At 33.6% G+C, this 20,034-nt stretch overlaps 1 protein-coding gene across 1 annotated transcript in view; it reads right to left on the reverse strand.

Moving 5' to 3' along the window:
• Positions 1 to 3,042: 3,042 nt before the first annotated feature.
• LOC109610481 (proteoglycan Cow) overlaps positions 3,043 to 20,034 on the reverse strand; it is a 181,265-nt gene continuing 164,273 nt past the window's right edge. Inside the window, exon 10 of the mRNA XM_025413353.1 lies at positions 3,043 to 4,753. Within this exon, the coding sequence (XP_025269138.1) occupies positions 4,623 to 4,753 (131 nt within the window). The 3' untranslated portion in view covers positions 3,043 to 4,622. The remainder of the gene's footprint in view (positions 4,754 to 20,034) is intronic.

A 20,034-nucleotide genomic window follows, 5' to 3' on the forward strand; every position in this document is an offset into this window, starting at 1 on the left:
TTTTGGATCACCCTGTATGTATATGGTGTTCAAAAATTACGTGTGATATATAAACACCTTTTTTGGTTCATAACTTTTTCTTAAACAATTTGATGGTTAAAACCTTTTGAGAGTTACTCAGAAAGATGATTTCTGTAACATATGTCACGGTTATTGACATTTGCAGGATCTGATTATGTAAATATTTATCAAAACTTCTTTTATTAACTTTTTACATTCGGATGTCCCCTCTGAGGAGATATCTAGCAGAAATGGAGAGCAAAGGGTAAATCTTTGTAACGAGTGACGATTAAAATTTCTGGTAAATGTTTACTTTAAATTACACATAATTTTCATTTCGACATGTATTGTACAATAGATAATATTTCTAATTAATATACCGTTTGAATTTTGCAGCACTTTGTCTTGGTTCCTGAAGTATGTAATTTTAAAATTTCATACTTTTATCATTTTTTTGTTGTATCCTATGTGTGTATATATATATATATTTTTTTTGTTTATATTTACTCTTTAAGTAAATACTTAGGCGCGGGAGGAGTTTTGCTCCTTTCCCTGCACTCCTACCCAAAAAAAGATTAACCATCTCGTGTCCGAGGTATGAGATATATCTTGTTTCACATAGATAAAGGACAAATCTTATGAAAAAGTGACGTCAGTGAAATTGCCTAAAAGTTGATGTTTTACTTTATAATCTCTTGATTAAAGGTCCCAACTGGCACTTTTTGAACTTCAAAAACGGACAGATTTTTTTATTACAGGCGTTCGAGACGGACAATATTAGATTCACGTGTATTACTGTGCTGTTGTTCTTCACTTTTAGAGCGTTACTCAATGACTTCTCATCTTCTAGATTCTATCTCTTATATTATCAAGTAATGCAAAGCTAGAAAAGTTTGGAGTAATAATATATACTACGGAAGCGATGAACTATGAGGTCCTTATTTCTGTTGTGACATACACATATACATACATACATTCACACAAAACACATATACACACGCAGATTCATATATATATGCGAATACATTAACATACATGCATATTTCTATCCATATGTCAATCTAGTCAACACATCTCTAGTGTACGCGAATTTAATATTGTCTGTTTTGAACAAAAAATGTTGTTTGTAACAAAAAATTTGCCTATTTTTGAAATTTTCGTGATCATTGAAATTTTTGATCAGGAAATTATAAACTAAAACATATTTAACTTTTAGACAATTTCACTGAAATCACTTTTCCATAAGCTTTGTGAGGGATTCTCTGCAACTCTCTATGCGAAGTGCGAGATATATCCCATACCTCAGGCATAGATTGGATTATGTTATATCTTCCGGAAGTGGAGTCCTCCCGTGTAGGCAAAGTGGGGTCCATCTATTGAGGTCAATGGTGTCCACATATGTACAGTAGGCGCCTTAACATGTGAAATTGGTCTCATTCGGAATTAGTAATAACTAAACGCATCAAGCTATTCATGCATCATGATTGTTAGGTAGAAAAAAAAACCGACAATATTTGTTTTGAAATTATGTCTACAATCTATTATAATTGCATTTAAAATTGTTAAACAGATGTGTGGATACAATTCCAAAATAATGTTTTCAGTTCCTTTTCAAAATTAACAATCATGATTCATGAATAGCTTGATATGCGTTTAGTTATTACTAGCTCCGAATGTGACTAATTTCATATGTTAAGGCATTAATAGCGTCTACTGGACTTTACAAAACGAAGCGAAGTTACATACATATATTTTTTAAAAGTTACGAACATATATTTTATTAAATATATTTCTTCTTAAATGTATATGGTGTCGAAAATTATATTAATTTTATTGATTAAACTTTTTTGTTAATAACTTTTTAATAAATAATGAGCGACGGCTAAGACCTTGTAAAGATTATTTAAAAAGGTGACCTAAATGTAAACAAAAGATATACTTGGAAAATAAATGTAAACAAAAAATATAAACACACGAATAGGAAAAGATGAAAAAATAAATATGAAATTTCAAAATTATATATTGGAATTCAAGAGAAAACAGAGAAACACAAAATTTAAACTGTATTATTGGTGATGTATTATTTATGAACGTATCCTCTATAATATATGTCGAAATGAAAATTATCCATCTTGTGTAAGCTAAAGTAAAGTAAATTAATTCATCTTAAGTTAAATATGACAGATTGGCAAGATAACTATTAGACATTTATATGTGTATAATATTATTACAGATATGTTCCTCCTTCATTTGCCTACATGGTGACACCAAACTTAACTAATTCGTATTCAATTTTTTATCATATAGTTTACTAAGTACAAATACTAATATAAGAAAAAGTATATATCATTTTTGCCAATTTAAAAAAAATTTCTAATAAACTAATTTAATTTTAAATAATAAAGTTTAATATGCTGAATCTTTTGTTGGGATTATGTTAGAAATTTAATTAAGATAAAAAGGAGATATACTTTGGATATGTCGAGTAATCTTGTCCTTTGTAAAGTTATATATCAAATTTTATAGTGAAAAATTGACTATGAATTAGTTAAGTTAGGTTTGATTATATCATGTAGCAGCAAAGGAACATATATAATAAGACTATCCAATTTTTGCAGAAATACAAATCGCAAAAATGTCTATTAAAAATTATTAGACAAATGTGAGAATTACTCAGTTGATTAAAAATTCTTACATAAAAAATTAATAAAAAATTTTCTGAAAAGTACAAAATCTATCAACTAAATATAATAAGATAAATATATTAAAGTCTCGAAAAGATTTTGTAAAAAAAATGATAGTATATATCAATCTTTTGATTATAGTACGAATTAGTTCTCAAATACAATATATAGGTATCCTCTGGAAATCTAAAGAACATTCAATATAATAGAATAGATATTCCACAGACATAGTAATTATTCAATAAGCATTTATGAGACATATATATACATTTATACTTTATTATAATGTAAAATTTCTAAATTATATATTAAATATCCTATATAATAGAAAGTAAATATGTCTGCATATTAAATATTTTTATAAAATATATTTATAATGATATCTTAAAATGTTCTACACAAATGTCTTGAATTATTCTGGACATATTTAGAATGATTCTGAGGATGTTTTGTGCTATCTGATGATAAGTTTATAAGTAGGTATAACATTAATATATATAGTTTAATATAGCTATATATTCTGTTCACTTTAAAATAGTTGCATCACTTTTAGCATTATTTAGGGCTACTGCACACAGAACGTGGCAACGCATTCCGCGCGACAGAAGCTGACGCGATAGCCAATCAGCAGATACATAACATCCGCGCGTCAAAATTGAACTCAATTCAACTTTTGTATTGGCTATCGCGTCAGTTTTCGTCGCGCGGAACGCGTTGTCTCGTCCTGTGCGCAATAGCCTTTAATCTAACATAAAAATCTGTACACAGCAGTGACATTTTAATGTTTTCAGACTAAGTTTCTAACATGCATCTGACTAAAAATATATAGCTGCATCTATCGCATTATAATATAACTCTCATTATAGTAAACTAATTTTACAATTTATTGAAAACAAATTTAAGCTTTGTATTATTTTCAAAATGAAAATGATGTGATTTGGGACAACATCAAAAGTGTGGATAGTTTAGTGAAAATTCACTATTGTGTATACTTGTATTGTGTAACCGACTTGAGTAAAAATTAATATCTTATCATTGAAATAAGATTATTCTGCAAACGTGGGCGCAATGCGTGATTGTACAGTACGCGTCAACGATCCTGTCCTACGCGGGGCAAGAGGAGCGTAGAACTGGCCAATCAGCCACTGCCACGCTGTCGACTAGTTGGCTACTTCTACACTCCCCTTGCCTTGCCTAGGATAGAATCGTTGACACGCACTGTACAGCAATAAACACTGACAATACGATATATGTGAAATTGTCGGCCAATTTTAATAGGATATTTCTAGCATAAGCTTTCGTTGGTAAAAGAAAAGATAAGAAATACCCTCTCTTTTCCTAATCTTAACTTAATTTAATCTAATCTAACCCTTATTCTTCGTTCTTCTCTTATTTTCTCCTTTCTTTTCTTTTCTTGTTTCTTTCTTCCTTCTCTCTCTCTCTCTCTCTCCATGTATATAAAGTCTATGACTTGCGTACACTCGTATTTTTCAAATGTCGTTTACAAAATGCGCGATTATTTATTATTGCGACAGGTAAGACATTTGCTACATTAACGTGAATGACGTTGAGATTTTCTAACTAGAATGAAGTAGAATTGAAATCATTACAATTCAATAATGATCGCTGTCTGTTCAATGCGACTTACTTCAAATCCGTCTTTCTCATAATTAATGATCGTCGTGTTTTTCGTTGTTCTCAGAATTCACTTAGGCTCACGTTTCATTTATCACGCATGAATTTCCATAGGATTGACAGACGGCCGATGATGATATGGAGAACATTCCGATTACAATGGCTATTCATGAGGATAATGGACGACATGGACTGAATGCGCGTATCTTTTCTTTAATTAGTATGATTGATTTTTGCTTTTATCGGTTAAGATGCTATACTTCTATTACTTGTTGTCGCTCCCTGGGAAATGTATTAGGAAATCTAAAAATCTAAAGGTTGATCAGCCGAACCTTCAAGATCCTGAGCAGAATCAATATCACCATCTTCATCATCATCGAGATCTACATTGTTGGTCTTGAGTCCACCGCTGCTTATCTTGTCTACAATCGTGTCTGTAAGACAATTTATTTATTTTGAGGCATATTTTACACAAAAAGAATACACACATGTATTTCTATTTACATACAGGGTGTCCCAAAAGTTCCGGACCGGTCGAATATTTCATAAACTATGCACTTTAGAAAGAAATGTTTCAGACAAAAGTTGTATGGCTTGAGGGGGCTATCAGATAGTGGCAATAATTTGAGAGTCATTTGAAAGTCACGTGAAAAGTCACGTCAATTTCTTAAATGAAACTCCCTATTTTTTATTACATATTAGTATAGCTTATCTCGAGAGCTTTCCAAAACACTATAATAAAGTATTTCTTCATTGAGTACTTTTCGAGTTATGAGGCTTGAAATCATTTTTTAATTTTGTATAAACTATAAAATAGTAAAATATTCATTTTTCGATTATCTTACCTTAATACTTTTATGTACAAAATAAAATATTCTTGTAAAATATTCATTTTTCGATTATCTTACCTTAATACTTTTATGTACAAAATAATGAGAGGAATCAATTGGTGTAAAGAAAACACACAGTTGTTTTAAAAAAAATATTTAATTGTTAATTGCAAATTACATATTTTTTTTCTTAAAAACAACTATTTTTTTTCTATACACAATTGATTCCTTTCATTATTTTGTACATAAAAGTATTAAGGTAAGATAATCGAAAAATGAATATTTTATAAGATATTTTACGATTTATGTAAAATTAAGAAATGATTTCAAGCCTCATAATTCGGAAAGTACTGAATGAAAACTAACTTAATTATAGTGTTTTGGAAAGCTCTCGACGTGAGCTATCAGAATATTTAATAAAAAATAGGGAGTTCCGTTTAAAAAATTGACGGTGATCTTCACGTGACTTTCAAATGACTCTCCCATGTCAAATCATTGCCACTATCAGATGTCCCCCTTCAAGCTATACAACTTTTGTCTGAAACATTTCTTTCTAAAGTGCATAGTTTATGAAATATTCGACCAGTCCGGGACTTTTGGGACACCCTGTATAATTTCAAAATATTATTTTCGTTCAAATATTAATTTAAAAATATTAATCTCAAAATATTATTTTAATTTTATATACATATTGGGTCAGTCTAAATTTCAATTTAATTTACGATAAGTGGCTATATATATTTATAAAATAAGAAATCTTAAAACAAATATTATTGGAGCAAAATCTTAATATAGAATTAAGTCACATTTTCTTCTGTATTTCTCTAGTTTTCTTTTCTCGCTGTTTTAAATTGTGTTTTATTAGTAAATGTATGTCAATAATATATTTCTGATTTTGTTGGAATGAATATATTAGTTTCAAATATTTATAATCACAACACCATTAGTAGTTCTAAACATTAACAACTTTTGCAATAATATTATGTAGACTATCATATTTTAAACAATGTAATATCTCCAAAACAAAACATTAAAAAAAAATCAAAGTTGTAAAATTTGTTAGACGAGAAAAAAGATAGAAATATTAGTTTGACCTTGACCTCGGATGTAGATGCTAAAACCATGTGAACGTTTATTCAGTTTTTCGATTATCTTATTTCAATACTTTTATACACAAAATAATGAGAGGAATTAATTGGTGTAAAAAAAACACATAATTGTTTAAAAAAGAAATATGTAGCTACTCGTAAATTTATAATTTTTCTGAACTGGATTAAACTCATATTTTTTTTTATTTCTCTCATTATTTTGTATATAAAAATATCAAGGTAAGATAATGAAAAAATAAATATTTTACTTTATAAGAAAAAATATGTAATTTGCAATTAACAGTTATATATATATATATTTGTGTAAAAACTTCTATGTTTTTTCTTTACACCAATTGATTCCTCTCATTATTTTGTATATAAAAGTATTAAGGTAAGATAATCAAAAAATGAATATCTTAGATATTTTGTGGTCTATGCAAAATTAAGAAATGATTTCAAGCCTCATAACTCGGAAAGTACTTAATGAGAACTAACTTAATTATAGTGTTTCAGAAAGCCCATAAGTTACAAGAATATGCAATAAAAAATAGGAGGATCCATTTAAAAAATTGAAAGTCTTTACGTGACCTTCAAACGACTTTCCAATGTCTGAGGCATTTTTCGCTATCGCCCCTACCTGAGGAGATATTTCCGTGGACAGAGCCTTTATTCTCGTTCTTTCTCTAGATATTGGCTTCACTCAATTATATATATATATATATATAAAACATCCTGTATTGTGTATATATATATGTATGTGTGTGTGTGTGTGTGTGTGTGTGTGTGTATACACAATACAGGATGTTTAATAACTTTTTGAAATTCCGTAGTGTGAAGGTAGATTAGCTCAAATTAAAAAGATCCTCTACTATTTTGCGATATTCGCAATAATTAACGAAAAATTAATTAAATAAAATTAGCCAATCCGTGCGAATATAAGCGCGCGGTGAAGAAGGCTTTAAATGGGCGTATAGACACTTAACCTCCTTCCACATTAATCCCATATCTTTTGTGGTTCCAATGAATAGTCAATTATGAAATAAATAGATGGAAAACTTTAAATGAACATACATATATATTTTACTAGATATTTTATGGTTAATGTAAACCTGTGTATATACAGGGTGATTCAAAACAAGCGTGCGTCTTTAAAATATCAAATTCTTGAATGAATTCTAAGACGATTTTCCCTTTACCAAAATTTTCTACGCGGCTTACTTTATAAATTATTAAATAAAATAGTTTTCGAATTACGGAACAAGTACAAGAGGTAGGCAGGGACGGCGCAACTCACCGTCCGATACAGGCGATCATGTGGGGCACTCGACGCGATCAGCTAATTGCTGCACACGATGAGTGTAAGGCTGATGGCAGAGAACTAGACGTGAGCGCCATTGTCACAATGGCCTTGTACGACATACGTTTTTCTTTGCCTTACTTTACGTCCACGACTACGACGAGATATCTAGTTCTCTGCCATCAGCCTAACAATCAGTGTGTGTGTGTGTGCGCGCATTTAATGGTGAATGAAAGAGTTTAAAATATAGTTAAGGGATCGTCGCTAACCAATTACCTAAATCAGAGCTGTCTACGTTTTGCACTTTTCGGCCGATTTCCATGAGTCAACGCCTATCGTCCACCTCCTTATGTCTCGAGACACTTTACTACAGGAGCGGCGCATCTATAACGCAAAGCCGTTCCCTACGCCCCGTCTGCCAAAGGTTTCAATATTTTAAATGCGAGTTCTTTAAAATTTAGATATCTCTTTAGAATCTTAGATATCTCTATCTTAGATATCTTAGATATCTCTCTTTAGATATCTCTTTAAAATTGACCTTTGGCAGGCGGGGCGTAGGGAACAGTTCGCGTTATAAATGTGCCGCTCCTGTAATAAAGTGTCTCGAGACATAAGGAGGGGGACGATAGGCGTTTACTCACGAAAATTGGAATCGAAAAGTGTAAAACGGGGACAGCTCTGACCTAAATAATACCGTTAACTCTATTACCATTGTCATCGAGAAAAGATACTTCAATCTTAGACGGGATAGTAGCCCATTTATATTCTTAAATTTAAACTGATCTTGATTTGTTGATTATTAATAATGAAGTAATATAGGTGAAGGGATAGTTAAGAGAAAAAAAAAGAAATGAAAAAAAATAACGTAGTTTGCAAATGGTTTCAAAGAAAAGTTTCAAATTTAGGAGAGTTCAATCCGGAATCGGTTTTCGGAGATTTGAGCCAGATTAGAAATCGTTCGCGAATCGCCTTGTGGAGATTCTAGGCGAACTGGAAATCGTTTGCGAACCGCCTTACGAAGATTCTAGGCAAACGAGAAGGAATGTGGAAGATGATTAGGAAGAGGAAAGAGACAAAGAGTAATTAAACGATTATTAAATTATTGAAATTTATTTTCCAGAAAATGGATGTTGATAATTTCTTTAATTTATCTTGATTGATTAAAATAGTGATTAGAGATTAATTGGTCAAGGATCATTCCTTATGACAATCAGTTAACAAATGGAGGGAAGAGAAAATAAAATTAAGTTGGACTTACTACTTATAGCGAGCGTTGAGGTAGAAACTAAATCGAATAGAACGCAGCTTGAACACCTTGGTTCTATTGTAGAATAGGGAGGTCCCGCAAGTGGAGAACAAGTGGCTTAGTCGATGGAAACTGGCACAACACTTCACTTGTTTAGTCAAATGATTCACGAAAATTTCGTTGATGCTGAACTATCCGCCTTTTCGTTTAATATGGGTGAATTGATTGGAAAGATTGCGTATTGTCGTACTATTAAGAAAAACTATCAACTGCCAGAAGACTATGAATTGCCGTAAAATTTTTGTATAGTGAACTGTGTGTCTGCGGCTTCAGCTCACGAGTTTTAAAGTTTTTACTTTCTCTTTTCTGGATGATGGGAATCTTTTTTAGCTGAATGAAATAATTTCTCTTACTTCCTTCTTAAAGTCAAGGAGCCTGATTTTTAGGAGGAGAGGGATGTCTTAAGATTTTAATTGATTAAGCGCTTTAGCTCGAGATTTAGCTCCAGTAGAGAGTGAGAGTGAGCTAATTATCTCTTATCGTTTGATGATTTGGCGATTCGGAGAACGCTTGAGGATGACCTGTCGAACGAGCGCACGTGCACTATTAATTTCAAGAGATTTGTCAAGAGATTTAGATTTTGTCAATCTTCCCGAGGACCAGCGGATCTTTGTTTTAGAAATGCCTGAGATAGAGCGGTTTCGAGAGTAAAGCTATACTAATAAATACGGGGGGGGGGAGGGGGGCTGTTGGAATCTCTTATAATAATTTCGCGTCTCATAATTCAAGAACTTATTTAGTGTTCTGTTAGCGCTATCTCAATTGGCCATTCTCCGTATTAAATTTGTTAGGTTTTAATGGTTGTATATGCGGGTTAGGTTGCGTTCTTCCACGCGCTATCATTCTACGCGCTATCTTCGCTATTATTCTTAAGAAGAATCGCTTTGCATTCTAAATGCAAATCGATCCTTGGTTTTTTTCTTCCACAATATCGATTCGAGGAAAGAAAAGAATTGTGGAGTCCACGGGATGTAACTCTATATATATATATATATATATATATATATATATATATATATATATATATACAAGGTGTCCCATTTTAAGTGTCCATCCCAAATATCTCTCTCATTTTTTATTTTAGAGAAAAATGGTTCAGACATGTTTTGTATGGTTTCGAGGAGGCCATAAGATGGTACCATTGATTTGACCTTGAAGAATCATTTGAAGATTAAGTAATTATTCCTGGCCTCACCCAAAATGCGAATCATGTCCACAATTTCATTTGATGGATAAGCAGCCATAATTATAAAGAATAAAAACGCCAAAATACCAAATATTCCTGTCTTATCAAAAGAAGTCAATGGATAATAATATGCATCTGTCTGAGACTTCGCTAAAATACCGAAAGTTGCCCAAGTAAGAAATTTGAAACAAGCCTCTTGATATTTGTTTCATTAAAAGAATTGACAATTGCACTTTCACAATTGTTACAGTTCATTGATTATCGAGCAATACAGGATCTCGCCTTGACTGGCTGGATCATGCTCGGATCTTGCCTTGACTAGCTGGATCATGCTCGGATCTTGCCTTGACTGGCTGGATCATGCTCGGATCTTGCCTTGACTGCCTGGATCATGCTTGAACCTTGCCTTGACTGGCTGGATCATGCTCGGATCTTGCCTTGACTGGATGGATCATGTAAGATAAGGCTATCGGGAAGTGAATGTTTTACGAAATATGTTGTATTTTTATCAAGATTTTGTAAATTTGGAGCTTTATAACTAGAAAATTACTCCACGGAAAAACATTTGATTATAGTGTTTTGGAAAGCTCTCAAGGTCAGCTACAAGAGTATGTAATAAAAAGTAAGGAGTGCAATTTAAAAAAATTGAGGTAACCTTCACGTGATCTTCAAATGACTCTTCACGGTTAAATCAATGGTACCATCTCATAATCCTCTCGAAACCATACAAAACGTGTCTGAACCATTTTTCTCTAAAATAAAAAATGAGAGAGATATTTAGAGTGGACACTTAAAATGGGACACCCTGTATATATAGGCCTTGTTGACGCGGTCCAAGACAGCTGTTTCTTTCTAAGATTTTCTTCCTCTAACTGCAGGGGGCGAATTCTACCCGCGACTCTGTGCTGTCCTGTTCCTCGGGCGCTATCTCCCCTCTCGATACGAAGGCTGGGAGCGCCGTGTCGCAAAAAGATCTCTTTTCTTCTTCCTCCCGGTATTCTCTTCTTTAGATTTTCTCTGACGGGTTGCCCGACGTACAAAATAAAATAAAAAAAATAATTAATAATGACGCGAAATATGACAATAGCTCGTCTCTTTGGAGATTTCGATACGGCTCTCGCTATCTCTTTTTGGCGCGGCCGCTTTCCGTCAAGATATTGTGACGTTGCCATCCCGATGTGCGTCCATCCGTCCCGAATTATCGGGGTCGTTACGGCGTTGTCGCGGGGCGCATTAATATCTCGCGTGTCACGGCGCTATTGGCCGCGAATCCGCGCATCCCTGCGCGCAGAATTGACGCCGCTATCGACCCTGGATCGCGAAATCCAGGGAGTCACTCTGGCGCGGACGCTCGTCTTAATCACAGTCGTGTTGATCATTGTCGTTGTTGCGTGTGATAGTATCTGGGTTACCGAAGACTCACATAGAGAGGACGGAGCCGAGAATCATCCCCTGGCCACAGGAGCAAGTATCGGTACATATACTTTTCCATGCGAAGGTTCCACATGAGTTTGCAACGGGATGGGGGGGGGGGTATGGGGTGTGTGGGGATGCAGTCTGTACTTTGGAACGCTGGGAAACTGGGATTCCACATGGATTTATAAAACTGTGGGTTTATAAAACTGTGGGTAAAAGTAATGTGCGCAAAAGTAATGTGCGCAAAAGTGATGTGGGCAAAAGTAATGTGGGCAAAGTAATTTGTGCAAAAGAACTGTGTCCAATCAAACGGTGCGCAATCTTATTTATCTAATAGCACAGTATGCAATTGCAACGTGCCCAATTGTACTATGCGCCAATGAAAGTTTCTCAGTATTGGTGAGATTGCCCATCGCCAATTTGTGAGCTACATACGCGATTCCGTCCGAAGATCGGTTGTTCTGTCGCCGTTGCCATTTTCGTGTCTTGTTGTCGTTCGGGTTTTGTACCGAGCTTTAGATTTTCGTGTATTTAGGGCGAGCGGAGACAAGCAACTGAGATATCAAGGACGATCGTAACATCGGCTGTAGTCGATAAGGAATCGTCTCTCTCCAGGATTCGGGGTGTCGTAAAACGTGTAGCGACCGGCTCTCGTATATCGACCACGTACGCAGTAAATCGTGAGGAATGGGTTCGCTATCCGTGCTGTGGAAAAAAGTTACCGAAGCCGCGTCGATCTTCGTGCGATTTTCGTTATTAATTAACGTGTAGGTGAGTGTGTGACCCTTGCGTGTCGTGACTTTGCGAATATCGTGTTGTCTTTCGCGCTCGTTACGTGTATGATTTGTGCTTATTTCGAGATATTTGTCGTGCGTGTGAGTGTGTCATGGTGCGTAATACATTATAAAGAATTAAGAAATTGCCGAAATTCGAGAACTGTGCATGAGTATCGAGCGTTACGCCAAAAGAAAAAGAAGCGGCATCCGACAGCTGTCGATCGCATCGACCGTGCTCGTCGTAAGCGAGATTTTCCGTTTTTGCAAATTCCTTAATTATTTTTGCTCAATTATTAAACATCCTGTCGAATATATTGCTGTCAATTAGAATAGTGAGCCAAAGATTACAAGAAAAAGATCGGTACGATAAGTTGAAGATTTGAGTGTCGAAATTCCGTTTTCGAAACGCCGTTCGGCCTCGCAGAGTCTAGCCATAAAAACGGGCTCGAAATACCAGGAATGACTTAGCGCTTTCTTATGTTATTTCGTGCAAACATTCGATCCATCTGATTTATTATTATTATTGCTGTCGAATTAATAACTGTTATATATTTCGCTATTTCAAATTTTCTAATTTATTGTTATTATTCTTTCTTTAATTTATTATTTCTTTTATTTTATTTTTCTTATGTTATTTTCTTTCTAATAAATGTGCTATATTTTTCGATATTACATTCGCATAATTTATTTGAGTGTTCGCCTCTCGTGATTGTTAAATTCCGTGGTGTTTGTCGATTTTCGGAATTTCTAAAGCCTCGTATAAAACAAATAACTTTTCTATAAATCCCCGTTAGGGGAGCTAGTCGACTCGTGGCGAATCAGGCATTTTTCGCATTATTTTAACGTTTAGCGAACTGATACGTAATTGGTATAAAGAAACGAAGGTAATTATCTAGAAGAACGGCAACTTCACTGATGACTTTGATCTTGACATATATGGTCAAGGTCATGATTCTGAGTAACCTTCAAAAAGTTTGAGTTGGCGGTCATTGTTTATTAAGAATTTGTGAGCAATTGAAATTCACGTAAAGCAGGGCCATTTTCAAGCAAAATTTTACATAATTTTTCAACTTTTTATGTCAAACGACGTACACACACACACGCGCGCGCGCGGAGAGAATACAAGGGGGCCTTCGGCTCCTCTCCCGCCGGCAGGATATCCTGCCCGCTCCGATAGGCAGGATAGATCTCGCTTTACAACTTACAGCATATATCGATTGTGACGAAGCGAGATCCACTTTGCCTACCGGGGTGGTGCGGGAGGGGGGGGCCGAAGGCCTCCTTGCACTCTCCGCGTGTGTGTGTATGTGTGTGTGTATCCAAACTATGTAAAACTAACACAATTATTTTTATCCTTTTTCAGCTTATATCTTGGTATTTGAGTCCGACCCTTATATATATATATATATATATATATATATATATATATATATATATATATGAAATTACTCGGGTAGACCTGTCCTACAACATATTTAAAAATAAACTAAATCGGAGAGGAGACCCTTTTTATGTATAATTACCCATTGCGCATTTAATACATGTTTTTACTACAGAATTAAATTGTTAATAACTTCTTAATAAACAATGACCGCCAACTAAAACTTTTTGGAGGTTACTCAGGATCATGACCTTGACCACATATGTCAAGGTCAAAGTCATCGGTGAGATTGCCGTTCTTCTAGATAATTACCGAAACGAACTGATACGTGATTGGTATAAAGAACATATATAATTGTTTCGAAAAAAAATGTAATTTGCAATTAACAATTACATATTTTTTTAAAAAAACAACTATGTTTTTTCGGTAAATGTTTACTTTACGTCACACAGCTCGAAAAATTTTTATTTTCAGATATGTTGTAGAGGACACATTCCTAAGTAATACACCGTTTGAATTTTGTGGCGCTCTCTCTTCGTTCCTGAGATATGCAATTTTGAAGTTTCATATTAATTGTATTATCTTTTCGTTATTTTCTAAATATGTTTATATTTTTGTGTTTACATTTTCCGAGGTCATCTTTCTGAATAACTTTCAGAAGGTTTTAGCCACTTATTGTTATTTATTAAATAGTTATTAACAAAAAAAGTTTCAAGAATAGAATATAATTTTACGACATCATGTATGTTTAAGAAGAAATATAGGCACACACACATACACACACACGCGCGCGGGGGGGGGTGCAAGGGGGAAGTCTTCGACCCTCCTTTCCGCAATCACTCCGCCGGTTGGGGACGCATTGTGAAGAGTTCAATCACAATGGATACATGCTGTCAGTTGTAAAACGAGGTCCACCTTGACTACCGGCGGGGTTATTGCGGGAGGGGGGCTGAAGACCCCTTTGCGTGCGTGTGTGTGTGTGTGTGTGTGTACACACACATTTGTGATATTTTTTAATTGTATTAAAGTTTAATTGTATTAAATTTTTAAATTATATTAAATTTTTAGCGACATGGAAGTCACAACAAGCAAATGTAAACAAAAAAATATAAACACGTAACGAAAATATAATATCAAACTGTGTTGAGCAAATGTAAACAAAAAATGTGAACACATAAATAGGATATAACAAAAAATGACATGAAAGTATATTTCGAAATTGCATATCTCAGGAACGAAGAGAGAGCGCCACAAAATTCAAATAGTGTATTACTTAGAAATGTATCTTCTACAACATATGTGAAAATAAAAATTTTTCGAGCTGTGTGACGTAAAGTAAACATTTACCGTTTTTTTACACCAATTGATTCCTCTCATTATTTTGTACATTAAAAAAGTGTTAAGGTAAGATAATAAAAAAATGAATATTTTACAAGATATTTTACGGTTTATGTAAAATTAAGAAATGATTTCAAACCTCATAATTCAGAAAGTACTTAACGAAAACTAATTTAATTATAGTATTTTGGAAAGCTCTCGAGATAAGCTACAAGAATATGCAATAGCATATAGGGTCTCGTTTAAAAAGTTGGAGGTAACCTTCAGATGACTCTTCAAGGTCAAACTAATGGCACCATCTTATGTCACGCTCGAAACCATATAACTATTGTCTGAAACATTTTTGTCTGCCGTGCTCAGTTTTTTGAGATATTCAGCTGATACGGCTGGTCTGCAACACCATGTATACAGGGTTTCTCATTTTAAATTTTTCCAGTAGAATATCTCTTCAAGAAAGTATTTCAGGAAAAAATATTTCAGACAAAAGTTGTAGGATTTTAAAAGTTTAATTAAATAATCATATCCGTTTGACTTTGAGTGGAAGGATCAAAGTCATAAAATTCAACTTTGATTTCTTAAATGGAATCCCCTATTTTTTTATTGCATATTTTTGTAGCTTATCTCGAGGGCTATCTAAAACATTATAATAAAGTATTCTTTTATTATTTATTTTTCGAGTTAAAGAGGTAAGACTTGAAATCATTTCTTAATTTTACATAAACCATAGATAATCTAGTAAACTTTATTTTTTAATTCAATTATTACCTAACTTATGCCTACTTTTATGCACAAAATAATGTGAAATCAATTGGTGTAAAGAAAACAGTTGTTTTTAAGAAAAAAAAAAATGTATTAATTTACAAATTTATGTTGACACGATGCGCAAATTGTCCGCGTATCGTTCATGCGTAATTCAAAATGCTTATATTCATTAGTTTAAAGTTGCCTTCATTAAAAAAGTAAGGTAAATATCTAGACGAATGGCAACCTTACCAATGACCTTGACATATGATGAGATTGTCGTTTTTCTAGATTTACCTTTAAGCAAATATAAATTAAAATTAATTCTAATATAATTTAAATTTAACTCAAACCCCAAAAAGCAACATACCATTAAATATATGGTGTTATAAATATTTTTGCGTATATCTTGGAAACTAAAGTCGAGCGGCGGTAACGTGTATAGGGAGAGTTGTTCAAAATAATGACCTTGACAACATATTTTAAGGTCATTGAAAACGATGAGGTCGCCTCTTTTCCGAATAAATACTATGAAAAATTAATATATGTAATAAACTATAAATTATAATTGTTCAATATTGAATATCTTAGAATGTAACTTCGTAATACGCGTACCTGCCTATATATTGGCATTTCAATAATATTTTAAAATATTGCTGTAACACATTGCTGAAGTAATATTGTAAAATAATGTTTTTGTAATATCTCTACAACATTACATTGTAATGTTGCAGTGTTCTTTCGAATGACACACTCTTTCGATTGAGATGAAACTTTGCACATAGCCTAGTGAGATTATATGTATTAAGGTCAGTTGGATATGCTCAAGATCGCACATCTGCGTTTTTCAATTGTTTAAAAGTTATAAATAAAATATTACAAAATAATAGAAATTTATAAAAAAAAAACAGAACCAGCTAATGATCTTGACATGTGTTTTAAAGGTAATAATGATGTTCAAAAAGTTTTAGCCGTTCTTTGTTGTTCAAAAGTTACTAACAAAAAAGGTTTGTAAATAATATATAATTGGTAAAACTTTAGAAAAAGACACCAAGGTTGAATCGTCTTGGCCTTGACATAAGTTGTCAAGGTCACTGTCCTGAGTAACATTCGAAAGATTTTAGCTGTCGCTCGTTGTTTATTAAAAATTTATAAACAAAAGCGTATATACAACATGCGACTATACGAATTCACAAGCAATGTTGATTTGATTTCTAAGAAGTTCAAGGTTATTTTAACTTTCTATGCAAAGGGAGGTCCATCTCACACCACCTTGTGTCAGCGCGAAACGATGTCTACTATTGTACAGTTCTACATAGGTTTGCAACTTTTTATGCGAAACGAGGCCCACACGGAACAAAAACCTCTAATGAATGTCCATTAGACGTCCATCATGGAGATTTAAAACTTCTATTATACGCCCATGTAACCTCCTATAGACGTCTATTAGAGATCCACAGTTCCGCATTTCTTATTTCTATTCAACATCCATTAGACGTATTCATAGATGCCACATGGACGTCGTATAGAGGTTATAAAAATACGTTTTTAAATGTTATATGGACAGAGAAAGATAGGGATGTATGTGGTCGGACGTGTTTTTACGTCCATTTGATCAACGAGCGACAGAATCCATCCGTGGTAAAGGCATTGACGCATATCTTGTGGAGAGAGCATTCACACATTTTTCAGCCTAACGAATAATTGCTAGAAAACAATATTCGCAGATTAGAAAAATATGAGACGCAAGTGGCTGGATCGGGAATCGAACCCGAGTCTTTCGCTTTCCGGGCAACTGCTCTAAACAACTGAGCTATCCAGATCTCACACCTAATGCTGCTTTTTAACACAGTGATATGCGACTCCAGAGCGATGTTGATATCTCATTCGATGAATACAATGCCGATTGCTATGGAGGATCCCTGAAAGGTCGCTTGCTGACCAAGTAAGTGCCGGTGGAGGTATTCGCGTGCATGCTGTTCAATGGCTGGTGCATATTGAACATGCATCTTAAATAGATAATGAACGGATCATTTGCGTTTATTGGCCGGACATTTACTTGTCTGACTTCTAAACTCGATTTAATATCTCAAGTTCTTCTATTGAAACTGTATTAGAAATTAGATCAAAGTAATACTTTTAATTTTATCTGTCGCCTTTTGCAAGCTTTATATAATTCTTATGACTAAAACTCAAGTACGAGAAAAAGAGCGTACCATAGCGGTAAACGAACAAATTAGCGCGATTACTGATTTTACAGTGAAATTAACTTCCACTGACTATAATTATTAGTGAGATATAAAATAAAATACCAAAAAATAATATTTATAAATATTAGAAAAAATAATGAATAAAAATCATAATTTGTTTAGATAAAAATTGTTTTTTATTTATTTTTTTTTAAATAATTATATTAACAAGAACTACCATTTTATGAAATACAATTATGTAATAAATTTAGCTATCTTCAGTTTTAATTAAAAAATTAAAGGTTTTCTATTTCCTAATATAATAATTAACATATATTATAAATTATGTAAAAAAATTTTATCAGCAAAGAAAATCTTTTTAGTAAAATTTTGTTAATTATAGAGATATTTAGAATTTATTAAAAGTTTTCAATAAAAATTTATATTTTGTGTAAAAATTTTTAAAATGCTAAAAATAAAATATAAAATACTACAAATTTTCAATATATTTTCAAAATATTGAGTGAGAATTTTAAATAATACTTAGAAATTACACTTTTACTTTGTGTTAAAAGAAATATATACATATCTATTATACATCCATAACCGATGTTTAATGGACATCCATGATGGATCTATTGTACATACGACATCTACCGGAGATAATATGGATTTCTATTAGAGATCCATTGAACATCCACCATGGAGATAGAGGTCACATGAAGATATGGAAGAGATGAAGCTCCAATGGATGTCATGTGTGGGAGGGCTATCTCATACTATCTCTGAATCAGTGCGAAACGAGGTTTATGATTCTTTGCTTCGCATGGAAAATTACAAACCCATGTGGAACCATACAATAATAGACCTCATTTCGCGCTGATTCAGAAGTGGTGTGCGGTGAACCTCGCTTCTCATAAAAAGTTGCAAATCTATGTGGAACCGTACAATATAGACCTCGTTTTGCACTCAGGGATGGTGTGATGTAGACCTCGCTTCGCATGGAAAGTTGCAAACCCATGTGGAACCATACAGTATAGACCTCGTTTCGCCCTGACTCAAGGATGGTGTGCGGTAGACTTCACTTCGCATGGAAAGTTGCAAACCCATGTGGAACCATACAATAATAGACCTCGTTTCGCGCTGATTCAGAAGTGGTGTGCGGTGGACCTTGCTTCGCATGGAAAGTTGCAAATCCATGTGGAACCGTACAATATAGACCTCGTTTCGCGCTGACTCAAAGGTGGTGTGCGGTGGATCTTGCTTCGCATGGAAAGTTGCAAATCCATATGAAACCATACAATATAGATCTCGTTTCGCGCTGACTCAGAGGTGGTGTGGGATGGACCTCGATTTACATAGAAAATCAAAATAATCTTGATCTTCTTTCTTAGAAGTCAAATCAATTGCTTAGGAATTCGTATGTTGTATACGTCACATGTTGTATACGTTATATTGTATATTTTGTTAATAACTTTTTAATAAACAACGAGCAACAGCTAAAATCTTTTGAATGTTACTCAAGACAATGACCTTAACATATGTCAAGATCAAGACGATTCGACCCTAATGAATCTTTTTCTAAAGTTTTACCATATAATTCTCGGACACCATGTGCATATTGATCATATGTACTTAGGGCACAAGGCAGTGCTCTAAATCTCGTTTCATATGAAAAGTTACAAACCCATATGGAACCATACAATGATAAACGTTGTTTTGCACTGACTCAGAGGTGGAACTCGCTTTGTGTGGAATGTTGCAAACCTATGTAGAACCGTATAATAAGATGTAGAACCGTATAATAGATCTTTCTCACTAACTTAGGAGTGAAGTTGACTTCGTTTGGCGTAGAAACTTGCAAATCTGTGTGAAACCATACGAATAGAAATTTCGATATGACATCTATTTCGCAATGGTTTAGAACTTTCCACGCGGAGTGAAGTTTATCCCACATCTCTTTGTGTCTAAGTGAATAACATAGTCAATATATACATGGTGTCCAAAAATTATATATTATTTACAAAACTTTTTTTGCGACCTTGAGAGTTAATCTTAATATGATCTCTCTAGACTGTGTGCAAAGTTTCATCTCAATCGGAAGAGTATTCTATTCGGAAATATAGCCTAATGTTGCTGCAAGCTTTTGTGCTGTATGGATTAA

This window comes from Camponotus floridanus, unplaced genomic scaffold (genome assembly GCF_003227725.1).
Source record: "Camponotus floridanus strain SB8 unplaced genomic scaffold, Cflo_v7.5 scaffold65, whole genome shotgun sequence".
Taxonomy (NCBI): domain Eukaryota; kingdom Metazoa; phylum Arthropoda; class Insecta; order Hymenoptera; family Formicidae; genus Camponotus; species Camponotus floridanus.